We start from the raw sequence: 12,298 nt of genomic DNA, 5'->3' as shown, positions 1-12,298 counted from the left end.
TTAAAAAGAAAAAAAGCTTATTGCAAGACAGTCTGCCACGCTACAGCCAGCAGTGTCCTCAGGCATGGTGTGTTCTCTGCATTTCTTCATTGCATCAACAGGCTCATCAAGGGACAGGAGTTGCAGTGTAGCAGGTTAAGCCCCCACCTGCAACACCATATGGGAGCTGGCTCATGCCCCAGCTGCTCTACTTCCAATCCAGCTCGCTGCTATTGGCTTGGGAAAAGCAGCCAAGGATGGCCCAAGTGCTTGGGCCCCTGCACCCCTGTGGGAGGCCTGGAAGAGGCTCCTGGCTCCTGGTTTCAGCCTGGCCCACTGCTGGCTGTTGTGGCCATCTGGGAAGTGAACCAGCAGATGGAAGATCTCTCTCCCCATAACTCTTTCAAATAAATAAATCAATCTTAAAAAAAAAAAAGGCTCCTCAAGTGATCTCTGCCATCCTGGTTTGCATATATCCACTCTGTGATGTTCACACCAGGAGATCACCTAACGAAGTATTTCTTACAATGCATCCCTGTTGTTTAGTGACTCGTGACTATATATTGGCAGAGTTTTTGCAAAGATGCTGTGAAATCTGTCAAAATCAAAATGGAATCACTTATGCCAACCTCCATCAAAACGGAGTGGAAGACCAAGAAGGGGGCGTCCCCTGGCCTATTTGCCTGGTAGCAAGAACTCTAGAGACCTCTCGTTGCCACAGTAGCATAAAGCGGTATGACCTTCCCCTGAATGGTTATGGTGAGGAGAACCTTTCATTCAAGCTGTGTGGAAATACCTTTATTTTATGGCACTGCAATCTAGAAATTATTTCGGTAGCACAGCCACTTTTTCCTAACAGAAGCACCTAACATCCAAATCCTTGGTGGGTAGTTGCATAGGTGTTTCTTTTTTATTTTTTTCATTTCATTTGTTTTTTAACTTTTATTTAATAAATATAAATTTCCAAAGTACAGCTTATGGATTACAATGGCTTTTCCCCCCCATAACTTCCCTCCCATCCGCAACCTTCCCATCTCCTGCTCCCTCTCCCATTCCATTCACATCAAGATTCAATTATCTTTATATACAGAAGATCAATTTAGTATATATTAAGTAAAGATTTCAACAGTTTGCACCCACACAGAAACACAAAGTGTAAAATACTGTTTGAGTACTAGTTATAGCATTAATTCACATTGAACAACACATAAACAAGAGTGTCAGTTTGTTAAAACAACAACAGTGGTCACTGTGCACTTACTCCTCGTGTAGGATCTCTGTCCTTAATGTGTTGTTCAATGTGAATTAATGCTATAACTAGTACTCAAACAGTATTTTACACTTTGTGTTTCTGTGTGGGTGTTTCTTAAGAGACATACTTGGGGAATGTGACTGAGTATTTAAATGGATTAAAAATGCCTTATATTTCTCCACTTAAAATGACAATGGGTGTTGTGCTATAGTGGCACTGGTATCCCACATGGGCACCAGTGTGTATCCCAGCTGCTCCACTTCTGATCCAGCTCCCTGCTGATGCGCCTGGGAAAGCAGCGGAGGATGGTCTAGTTCCTTGGGCCCCTACATCCAAGTAGGAGAGGGAGACCTGGAAGCAGCTCCTGACTCCTGGCTTCAGCCTGGCGCAGCCCTGGCTGTTGTAGCCATTTGGGAAGTGAACTAGCAGACTGAAGATTTGTCTTTCTCTGTAAATTTTTCAAATAAAATAAATAAATCTGCTATCCAAACCTTCACTAGGAACACAGTGTTAGGAATTTTACTAAGTAGCAAATTCCAGCAATAAAGCATGTCTGTATTTCCCTCCTCCGTCGGAAACTTTTTCCACAAGGAGGAAATGGTATATGTAAACAGAAAAATGGAAAAAGTATCACATAAATAAGAAGCCAAAAAATTAATTTTATTGAATACAGAAATTCATTCAGAGCTTACACAGATCATATGAATGCTTTAGATTATAACAGCTGAAGATCTATAGCTGATTGGAAGGAAGAAAGCAGTTTATATTTTCAATGTAAGAAAAAAAAATCTAATTGCTACAGATGTCTTGTAAAATTCCCAAAACAAGGTCTAGCCCACTTTATTGTTTAGTGATTTTTTTTTTAAAGGATAAGTGAGATTCAATATGTGTATTACTGGTTACAACTAATATAACAGCTTGAAAAAACCATGAGACAGAAGCATAAATATAATATCAAAAGACAAGATTTTAAAACTATATTGTAGAAGTACTAACTATAAGTGGAAAAGATACATTAAAACCAGCAGTGTGTTACACTAGTTCAAAACAGAACTCATAAGGCAGACCAAAACTGACACAAGTTAAGGAGAATGGTCTGTCTATAGGGAGAACGTCAGGACAGACACAACCACACAGAAGTGCCGACAGCGGCTCTGTGGTCCCCTCGCGGTACTCCGTGAAGCGTCAAAGCTGGACTGACTGGGCTGCCAACTTAAGCTTTCTCCAAGGATTTGTAGTACTCCATCAGCACAGTCCAAGCCTTGGGAGCCATGAAACCTTCTGGAGGCTTCTGGCCTTCTCGGGCAAGCTTGCGCATCCGTGTTCCCGAAATGAATTCAAAGTCTTCATGGCTGGAAAAGAAAAAGAGAATTTTCCCATTTTGAGAGACTTACAGTGAAATGTTAAGAAAGTTACTTGTTCCTTCTCTTTATACCAAACTGGTTTAATGGGGAAAGAAGACCTAGAAAAGCTTCAGTGTCTGTGCAAAGTTCAAATTTCTCACTGAACAACAACAAAATCACACTACTGAATATTATCCATTTTTAGAATTAGGGAATACTTTCAAGTGAAATTTTTTATTCTTTCTTTCTTTCTTTCTTTCTTTATTTATTTATTTATTTATTTATTTTGACAGGCAGAGTGGACAGTGAGAGAGAGAGACAGAGAGAAAGGTCTTCCTTTGCCATTCGCAGCCGGCGTACCACGCTGATCCGAAGGCAGGAGCCAGGTGCTTCTCCTGGTCTCCCATGGGGTGCAGGGCCCAAGCACTTGGGCCATCCTCCACTGCACTCCCTGGCCACAGCAGAGAGCTGGCCTGGAAGAGGGGCAACCGGGACAGAATCCGGCGCCCCGACCGGGACTAGAACCCGGTGTGCCGGCGCCGCAAGGTGGAGGATTAGCCTAGTGAGCCGCGGCGCCGGCCTCAAGTGAAATTTTTACTGCAGACTGCCACAAAATGGTAAGAACTAATACAGCAAGATTCCATGTACCCTTTTCCCACTTTCTTCCAGCCGTAACACCTTCCAGAACTGCAGCATCGTATCACAGACAGAGCCTCAGCACAGGAACGCAATCGAACGATCTCGCTCTGGTTTCTGCAGCTTCACTCACACGCATCTCTCTGCATGCATTCAGTTCTGCTCAACTTCAGGTACACGTATCCACCACAGAAGTTACAGGACAGGCCCAAAGCCACAACGATCCCTCAGGCTGCCCTTTGTAACCATTCCCCCTCTCATTCTCCCAACTCCTCCTCCCCAGCTGCCACTCAGGGGACCGAGGAAATTTTTTCCTAAAAGAAACACTAAATCTAAGGTGGTCATGTGGCTTAGCAGTTAGGATGCCAGTTGGGATGCCTGCATCTCATACTGGAATACCTGGGTTCAAGTCTTGGCCCGGCCCCTTTCCAGCTTCCTGCTAATGCACACCCTGGGAGGCAGCAGGTGATGGCTCAAGAAGTTGGGTCCTTGCCACAGACATGGGAGATCTGGATTGAGCTCCAGACTTTTGGCTTCAGCCCTACCCAGCCCTAGCTGTTGTGGGCATCTAGGGTGTGAGACAGAGGATGGAAGTTCTGTCAGTCTCTGTCTCCTTCTACATCTCACAAAAACAAACAACAAACAAAACAAGAAACAAATACTAAATCTACTTTCTAGTAAAGACTGAAACCTTTTAGGAAGTATTCACCTGAGTCACTAAATGCATTATTGGATTTTTTTTTTAGTAGCAACAAATAAGTAGCAATAATCAATATTATTCCACTGATAAGATGCTACAGAGGTAGTGCTGATATTTTTTCTCATTTTCACATATACAAAAAAAGTATACAAGAAACTCTTAGACCACTAGCCAAAGAGCACCTGTGGCTATGACAGATAGTCTACCTGGAATTTTATCCTCTTCCTCAAACACAGAGCCAACTGAGATGGCAGACCAAGACCCAGTAAGAATTCTAGGTTGCTCAAGTCACCATTGACTTATACTTAGAAGCTATATGTTCCCTCCTTTCTGTATTATTTGTGGAGTTAAACTGAAGATCTAGTAAAATCACAAACTGACAGGTGACCCTTGCTTCTAGAGGTATGCCCAGTGTATTTTATCAATCTTCTAGGACTTTCCTTTAAAGAAATACTCATAGAGGCAGACAAACATTGTGCATATAATAGCTATCTGAAAGTTTGCCTGATGATGACAAAACAACATAAAAAACTAAAGCTCAAAAGATCCTAAACAAATTAGGGCATAGCCCAAAATAGAACATTATAGCTATTAAAGTGACAAAATGTTCATGATGTAACTAATGGCCAGTGAAATAAGTAAGACATAGATATTTAACACAATACCACTGTGGGCTGAATGCTTGCATTTCTCATACGTTGAAGCCCTAATCTCCAATGTGAAAGTATTGGGAGGTGAGTAAGGTTAGATGAGGTCATGAGGGTACAGCACTATGATGGGATTAATCCCCTTATTAAAAAAAAAAAAAAAAGGAAGGGATACCAGATCTTTCTTTCTCTTCTAAGTGAGAAAGTGGTTGCTAGGCAGTTAAGCAACCTCCTACTGGCACACTGACCTTGGACTTCCCAGCCTGCAGAACTGTGAGAAAGAAACATTGTTTGAGCTGTCCAGTCTAGGGTATTTTGTTACAGCAACCCAAACCAGACAAATACTGCAACTCTGTTAAAACACACAGAGAGAGAATAAAGAAACACACCCCCAACCCCAAATGGTTGTTTCTCGGAAACAGCACTAACACTTGGAGGTATTAGATAGCAGATGCTTTGCATTTCTTTCATGTCTTCTGCAATGATCAATTTTTTTAAGATTTTATTTATTTATTTGAGAAGTAGAGTTACAGAGAAAGAGAGGAACAGATAGAGAAAGGTCTTCCATCAGCTAGTTCACTCCCCAAATGGCCACAACAGATGGAGCTGGGCCCATCTGAAGCCAGCAGCTTCTTCCAGGTCTCCCTCGTGGGTGCAGGGGCCCAAGCACTTGGGTCCTCTTTTACTGCTCTCCCAGGCCATAAGCAGAGAGCTGGATCAAAAGAAAAGCAGCCCGGACTAGAACTGATGCCCATAAGGGATGCCAGAACCACAGGTGGAGGCTTAACCCACTATACCACAGTGACGGCCCCCAGTGATCGGTTTTTATCAATTATCAACATCATGAAAATATACATATATAAATTACCAATAATTTTTATAATGAGAATCTTTTTTGAAAGATTTATTCATTTATTTATTTGAAAAGTAAAGAGGCAGGGAGGAAGAGAAAGAGAGGGAGGAGTACAGAAAGAGAGAGAAAGAAAGAAAGAGAGGGAGAGAGAGGAGAGAGGGAAAGAGAGATCAATGTTCCACTCCCTAGTTCACTCTTCGAACAGCTGCAATAGCCAAATCTGGGCCAGGACGAAGCCAGGAACTAGAAATACCATCCAGGTTTCCCATGTGGCTGGCAGGAACCCCAGGTACTTGGGCTACCATCCAGTGCCTTCCCAGGTGCATCCGCAGGAAGCTGGACCAGAAGCAGAGCAGCCGAGACTCAAAACAGTACTCCCATACTGGATGCTAGTGTCATAAGTGGTGGCTTAACCTGCTGCATCACGATGCCCACCCCAAAATCTCATTTCAGAAACCTCTACCCAAAAAGTGATTTTAAGTCATTACAAATAACATAGCCTTAATTAACCTGAAAGCCATCAGTTATTTGGAACACAAACCCTGATGACAGCAGACAGACAGGACGCTTGCTGTTCTGGCGCCTGGGTGGCTACAGTGACTATGAACTCACACCAACACACACACTAGCAGGCAAGGGTATGTCTGAACAGTGGGAGGGACACAGGGCACACTTAACAAATATTTACTGACCAGTGGTCAGACACGAATTAGGAGCTCAGTAAATATTTGGTAAAACAGGAAAGAATGAATAGGTGGATATTGAGGAAAATTTTTATTAGTTCAATATAGAATCATTTGGCATCCAAAATAAGTCACTACTCTTCATGCTCTGTCGAAAAGGGGAGACAGGGATTCTGCATGCCGTGGCTAATCTGAGCTACTTCTGTGTTCCTTTTCATCTAAATCTGGATTATTCACCCTAGAGGTTTCTGTACACCTGTCACAAAGAACTCGTCAATACTCTTCCTTGGATCTGGTTTCTCTCTGACCTCACTCACCTTCTCAGCCTGCTTTCACTTGTCTATCTATGAACCCTTGGGCTGTCCACTCCCTGGGGGTGGGCTCCCGAACAGGAAAGAAATAGCATGGCTTCCCCCGTGATCCAGATCCAGCGCCAGGCTTCTGGTCGCCTGCTTTTCTCACTTTTGTTACTTGTGTGTTCAGTGACCCCATGGCTCACAGGGCTGGGGAGCCTGGGGCTTGACTTGAACACCACTGATTTTACTACTGTAAGCACGTCCTGTACTCAGCCTTCCTCAGTGCCTGACTGCACCTGACCACTACTGTCAGTTCCTAAGAGCAACCTGATTCTTGGTCTCAGGTCTAGCTTCTCCTCTTAGACCTGTTGGCCAATTCTGGCCTTCTGATCCAATGAAGTATTGAGATTTTAATGAACACTCCACTGCCACTTCAAACACGTTTAGGAGTTCTAAATTGGAATGCTAAATATATATGTGACATGAATATAAAATAGTGTGACCCATTCAAACAGTCACAAGAAAATCAGCATCACGCTTGGTAATCCCAACTCCAACAATGACACAGAAAGGCACTCCACCTTTAATTTCAGGCATGAGCTTCTGCCCCAGTCAGCTTGTCTGCTCTTACCATTCGCATGCACTACCAGAGAGAAAGAAGGCACACAACTGCACTCAACTCAGTATTTTAACAGTTATGTTTTCGTAGGGAAGCCATATTTTAAATGTCTGTACAAAATTATCAAAGACGATCAGTGAAAAGGAAAGGCTGACAGGTAGTCCATCAAACAAGAAGGCTTGAGTCAAACCATTTAAGTGGTCTCTTCCAAGTCTATTATACGTTCACCATGTAGGAAAATGTCAACATACTGTCATATATTGACCCACGCACATGGGACAGTTATCATAAACCATGGATCAACCATGAGAAAGGCTATCACCTTTCTCTTACATAAATGACTACAACTTCATGGAGAGAAAAGAAAGTGGCTGCGTGTGAGTGGAGCCCAGAAGCAGCAAGCAGGAGGTGGCAGGGAGAGGGGCTACTAACTTCACAAATTGGAATTTAAGTCTTGAACATAAGATTAAACAGGTAATGATGAAGGGAAGAGATGGAGAGGTGAAATGACAGAGACACTGAAGGTACGTGTGAGGTGTGTGTGTGTGTGTGTGTGTGTGTGTTTAAGGAAAAGCAGAAGACTTGGCAGGGGTGTAGGTAAACAGTGAGAAAGGGGAGGGAGATGACAGCTGAGAGAGGTGAGGGACGGAGAAGGGACACCGGGAAGAACACAGTGGAGCGGCCTTGACAAGGAGCGAGGTGAGGAGAAGGGAGGGTGCACAGGAAGCGGCAGGAACTGGAGTCAGGGCTCACGCAGGATGGTCTCAGCCTTCCCATAACCAGCGAGGTCGCCTCCTGAGGCTCGCAGGAAGCTGCAAGAGAATGACTCTCAACACGGCGGACTTCATCTCCAGGCCACGGAGGCTACACCTGAGGGTGCGCGTGGCAAGCAGAGCCAGACAGGGAGTCGGTGTTGAAGCCAGGAGCTGTGAAGGGGTACGGGTAACCTTCCCACCGTACCTGCGAATGCTCACTCTCACCTGGTGTAAAAGGGTTCAGTTTAGCCGAGAACCACTGGACAACACATGGACTGCGTGTCGCAGCTCCTTAGGAAGCCTCCTGAGCAGTTCCCTAAATGGCAGCAAGCTTCACTGAGAAAAACTACCACCCTAGAGCTTTCCGACCGTGCAAACTAAACTTGGGTTTCATAGAAGCTTCGTGTCACATGCATGAAGTACTTGTTTTTGATAGCAACAAGGAAGAACTAAGAGAGCAGCCTGCTGGATGACTTTGCCTTAACTTTTTGATTAGAGGAAAAACGCCAGACCAATTAAAGACCTTCTTTCCCCCAGAATGCCAAACCGTCTGAAATCCACAAGTTTGCTTGCATTCCTTCTGAAATTGCATTTTAAAACCAAGGTCCCTGGGTACCTCTTTGCCTGAAGCTATTTCACACTCCATCTGCCCCGCATGCCACAAGCATTTCTTCATCACATGAAATGGGAGTTCCTGCTTCCACATGGCAGTGGCTCCACTCCACCCCGGCTACGAAAAACACATTTCCCTTGGCCTCATCCTTGTATTGCTAGCTCTGTCACAGAAGGATTTTACTTTTTGTAAAAAGCAAGGTTCAAAGACTTTGCATGAGAGCCCCTGTCTCTAAGTAAATCATTTTGTCACAAGCCCATGGGCATAAGCTAAAGAATTTCTGAAATGATCTAAAATCAGGTCAAATGCTACCTATGACTTACCACGAATCTGCCAGAAGCAGAAGAGGCCACTAGATACAGGACCCCGAGCTCTCACTACAAAGCAGCTCTAATTGGGCCGCTGCCTTACACCAGCTAAGCAATCTTCCACGGCACCTGGAAAGCGAGACACAAGTATGCTCTTTTTTCCCTTCTCCAAACCACTGGGTTACAGATTCTTCTAATCTAGAGCAGACAGAGTGCTTGCCCTTAAGAAAAAGGGGAGCGGGAGGAAAGGTTAGGACAGTTGGGGGGTGGGGATAAAAAAAAAAAACAACATGTATCAGACTACACGAGACCCTTAACAACACACTAACCACATGTGGCCAGCATCTTGACTAACTCCAAAGTACAGTGACTCTTGGCCACTTGTGGATCATTTTAAATCTTCACAGCCATCTGCGGTCCCTCAGCCCACATATGTGGCCATCAGAGGCACCAGCACAAACTGTTCACATGGACAAGAGCTGGGTCAGCAGAGGCCCTTCAAGTCTATCTTTTGAAGGCTAATAATGCAACCAGCTTTTTAAGATTAGCTTTTCTTGCTAACTAGACGATAAGCAATGCAGAAAATCAAAGGGGAGTTTCTTCTTTGATCAAACTAAAAATGTATAAGTGAATCTAACTGACTGTTTAAGGTCTAATTAACTTTTCATCTATCTGGAAAGCAGGTCATGGGTGATACAGTATATATCAAACCACTAAGAAAATTTTCTTAAATTCTTGAGATTTGAGAGGCCAAAAGAAAAAGAGTTAGACACAGACAGGTCTCCGAACTGCTGGTTCATTTACCAAACGCCTGCAACAGCCAGGACTGGGATAGGCTGAAGCTAGGAGCTGGGAATTTAATCCAGCTCTCCCACACATTGACAGAATTCGAACGTGGAGCCATCACTGCTGCCTCCCAGAGTCTGCATTAGCAGGAGGCTGGAACTCAGAGTTGAGCCAGACATGGAGCCTAAGCTCTCTGCTATGGGATGAGGGCATCTGAACCAGTGAACCACGAGGCTACCCATGTGCCCAAACACTAAAATTCTTAAAAATGATTTTAAAATCATCTCTTCAAAACCAGATAACAGATATTTATGGCTTTCTCTTCAGAAACTAAAAAAGCACTGGTTGGCATCATACCTGATAATTTTGGCAACTATTATTCTCAAACTAAAGATTAATTGAAATACCAACTGATAATTATATTGAGAAAGTTAATTATCTACAATCTACTTAACCGAAGTCCTTAATTCAGTACATTTTTCACCCAGCACTGAGTCTTAACAATGTCCTAGAGGACAGAGCCCATAAGACATTCAGTCAAAGAACATGTCCAGGGTTGACCTAGTGTGCTGCAGAATCAACTCAATTTCCTTAACATAAAAGATGGTGTAATCTCCAGGCTACTACAACATAGCACAGGATTTTTTAACTGAGTGCCAATGGACAATTTTGATACAATCCATTAACACTGCAATGTGCAAAATTTGGGGGCTTCTATGCTAGAATTTCTGATTACACAGAATGGGCTTTCAGAAAGCCCATTCTGTGAATTCTCAGATGCCCAATTATTATCTGGCATGAGACACATGGCTGAACTTTGGTTACATTAAGACTCCCCTCTTGGGGCCAGTGCTGTGGCACAGCAGGTAGAGCCACCGCCTACATTGCTGTCATCCCATATGGGCACCGGTACAAGTCCTGGCTGCTCCACTTCCAATCCAGCTCTCTGCAATGGCCTGGGAAAGCAGTAGAGGAAGTCCTTGGGCCCCTGCACCCACGTGGGAAGACCCAGAGGAAGCTCCTGGCTCCTGGCTTCAGATAGGTGCAGCTGTTATGGCCATCTGGGGAGTGAACTAACAGAAGGAAGACCTTTCTCTCTGTCTCTCTCCTCTCTCTCTCTCTCCCTCTTCCTCTCTCTCTCTCTCTCTCTGCCTCTCCTTCTCTCTGTGTTAACTCTGACTTTCAAATAAATAAATAAATCTTTTAAAAAAATGATGTTCAATTGTGTTAAACAGATGTCTAAAGAATAAAAGCAAACTGCACAAAGGTATCGGTGCTGCCATAGTTGTTATCTTTCTCTTTTTAAACACTTTCATAATTTTTCTGAAATATTTTAGATTGGTTGACCTTAAGGGGGGAATTCATTCCATGTACCCCTTATTCTCCTAAGATATGTCAAAATCAGAATAGGCCCTCATCCACAAATAAGAGACAGTCTAGGAACAGAAGTCTTTACAACTGGACATACAGAGCTGAGGTAGTATGAGGAGCACTGTCCCGCTCCACAAGGAGACCAAGACTGCCCGGCCCTAAGCACCAGGGGAAACATTCTCTCAAGAACTGTCTCATTCACTCCCTCTGCTTCTTCTCTACTACTGATCACTATTCATCTACCAAGAGTGGTCAAATCTGGCCCAGACTCTGAGACAGAGAGAAGCAGGGCTTTGGGCTGCACGATTTCAAGGCTACTCAGGCTCCCAGGCTTTACAATAAGAAGCCTTCCATGTCACCTACTGCAGCTTACTACAGTTCCACTACAGGGCCATGGCCCCAGGCTCCTCCTCGGTCTTATTCTGTTACTGCTTAGTGCTTATCTCCTCTTCCCCCGGCTTTCTCGCACATGCTATGACTGAATAGAAGCAACATATGGACATCTGGCACATATGGACATCTGGCACAGTGGTTAAGTTGCCGCTTAGGATGCCCAAATCCCATATTGGAGTGCCTGGTTCAAGCCCCAGTTTCTCTGCTTCAGATCTAGCCTCCTGTTAATGCACAGCTTAGGAGGCAGCAGATGAATGGTCAAGTACCTGGACCCCTGCCACATACATGGGAGACCCAGATGGAGTTACAGGCTCATGGCTTCAGCCTGGTCCAGCCTTGGCTGTTGAGGTATTTGGAGAGTGAGCCAGCAGATGGAAGACCTCTCTTTGTCTGCCTTTCAAATAAAATGAAAATAAATAATATATATATATATATTGGACAGGCAGAGTGGACAGTGAGAGAGAGAGAGAGACAGAGAGAAAGGTCTGCCTTTGCCGTTGGTTCACCCTCCAATGGCCGCTGCGGCCAGCGCGCGCTGCGGCTGGTGCACCACACTGATCCAAAGGCAGGAGCCAGGTGCTTCTCCTGGTCTCCCATGCGGGTGCAGGGCCCAAGCACTTGGGCCATCCTCCACTGTACTCCCGGGCCACAGCAGAGAGCTGGCCTGGAAGAGGGGCAACCGGGACAGAATCCGGTGCCCCAACCGGGTCTAGAAACTGGTGTGCTGGCGCAGCAAGGCGGAGGATTAGCCTAGTGAGCCGCGGCACCGGCTAAAAATAAATATATTTTTAAAAGCAACAAATGAGTATTGCTGGGTTTATAAAATACTATAACATCATTATCTTAATGGTGTCTTACAATTTTCAACATTAACCATCAAAATCATTTCTATTTCATTTCTAGTCTCCTTAGAACATTTCCCAGAGAGAGGTCTATGAAAGGATGAAGACAAATAATGTATACATCCAGGTCATCATCAATCAAATCATGAATCAAAGTACCTGTTCCCTTACAGTGAACTTAAAATTTACCTTGTAGGGATGGTTATTATGGTGTAGCAGGTA

At 44.2% G+C, this 12,298-nt stretch overlaps 1 protein-coding gene across 3 annotated transcripts in view; it reads right to left on the bottom strand.

Annotated features, from left to right (window-relative positions):
- Positions 1 to 1,870: 1,870 nt before the first annotated feature.
- PAPSS1 (3'-phosphoadenosine 5'-phosphosulfate synthase 1) overlaps positions 1,871 to 12,298 on the bottom strand; it is a 105,064-nt gene continuing 94,636 nt past the window's right edge. For 2 of the 3 annotated variants that reach the window (XM_051819267.2, XM_051819266.2), the window contains exon 12: positions 1,871 to 2,583. In XM_051819267.2, the coding sequence (XP_051675227.2) occupies positions 2,445 to 2,583 (139 nt within the window). In that variant the 3' untranslated portion in view covers positions 1,871 to 2,444. 3 annotated transcript variants of the gene reach the window in all.

This window comes from Oryctolagus cuniculus, chromosome 8 (genome assembly GCF_964237555.1).
Source record: "Oryctolagus cuniculus chromosome 8, mOryCun1.1, whole genome shotgun sequence".
NCBI classification, from domain to species: domain Eukaryota; kingdom Metazoa; phylum Chordata; class Mammalia; order Lagomorpha; family Leporidae; genus Oryctolagus; species Oryctolagus cuniculus.
Note: the sequence above shows the minus strand (reverse complement) of the source record. Positions and strands in the feature narration are given on the sequence as shown.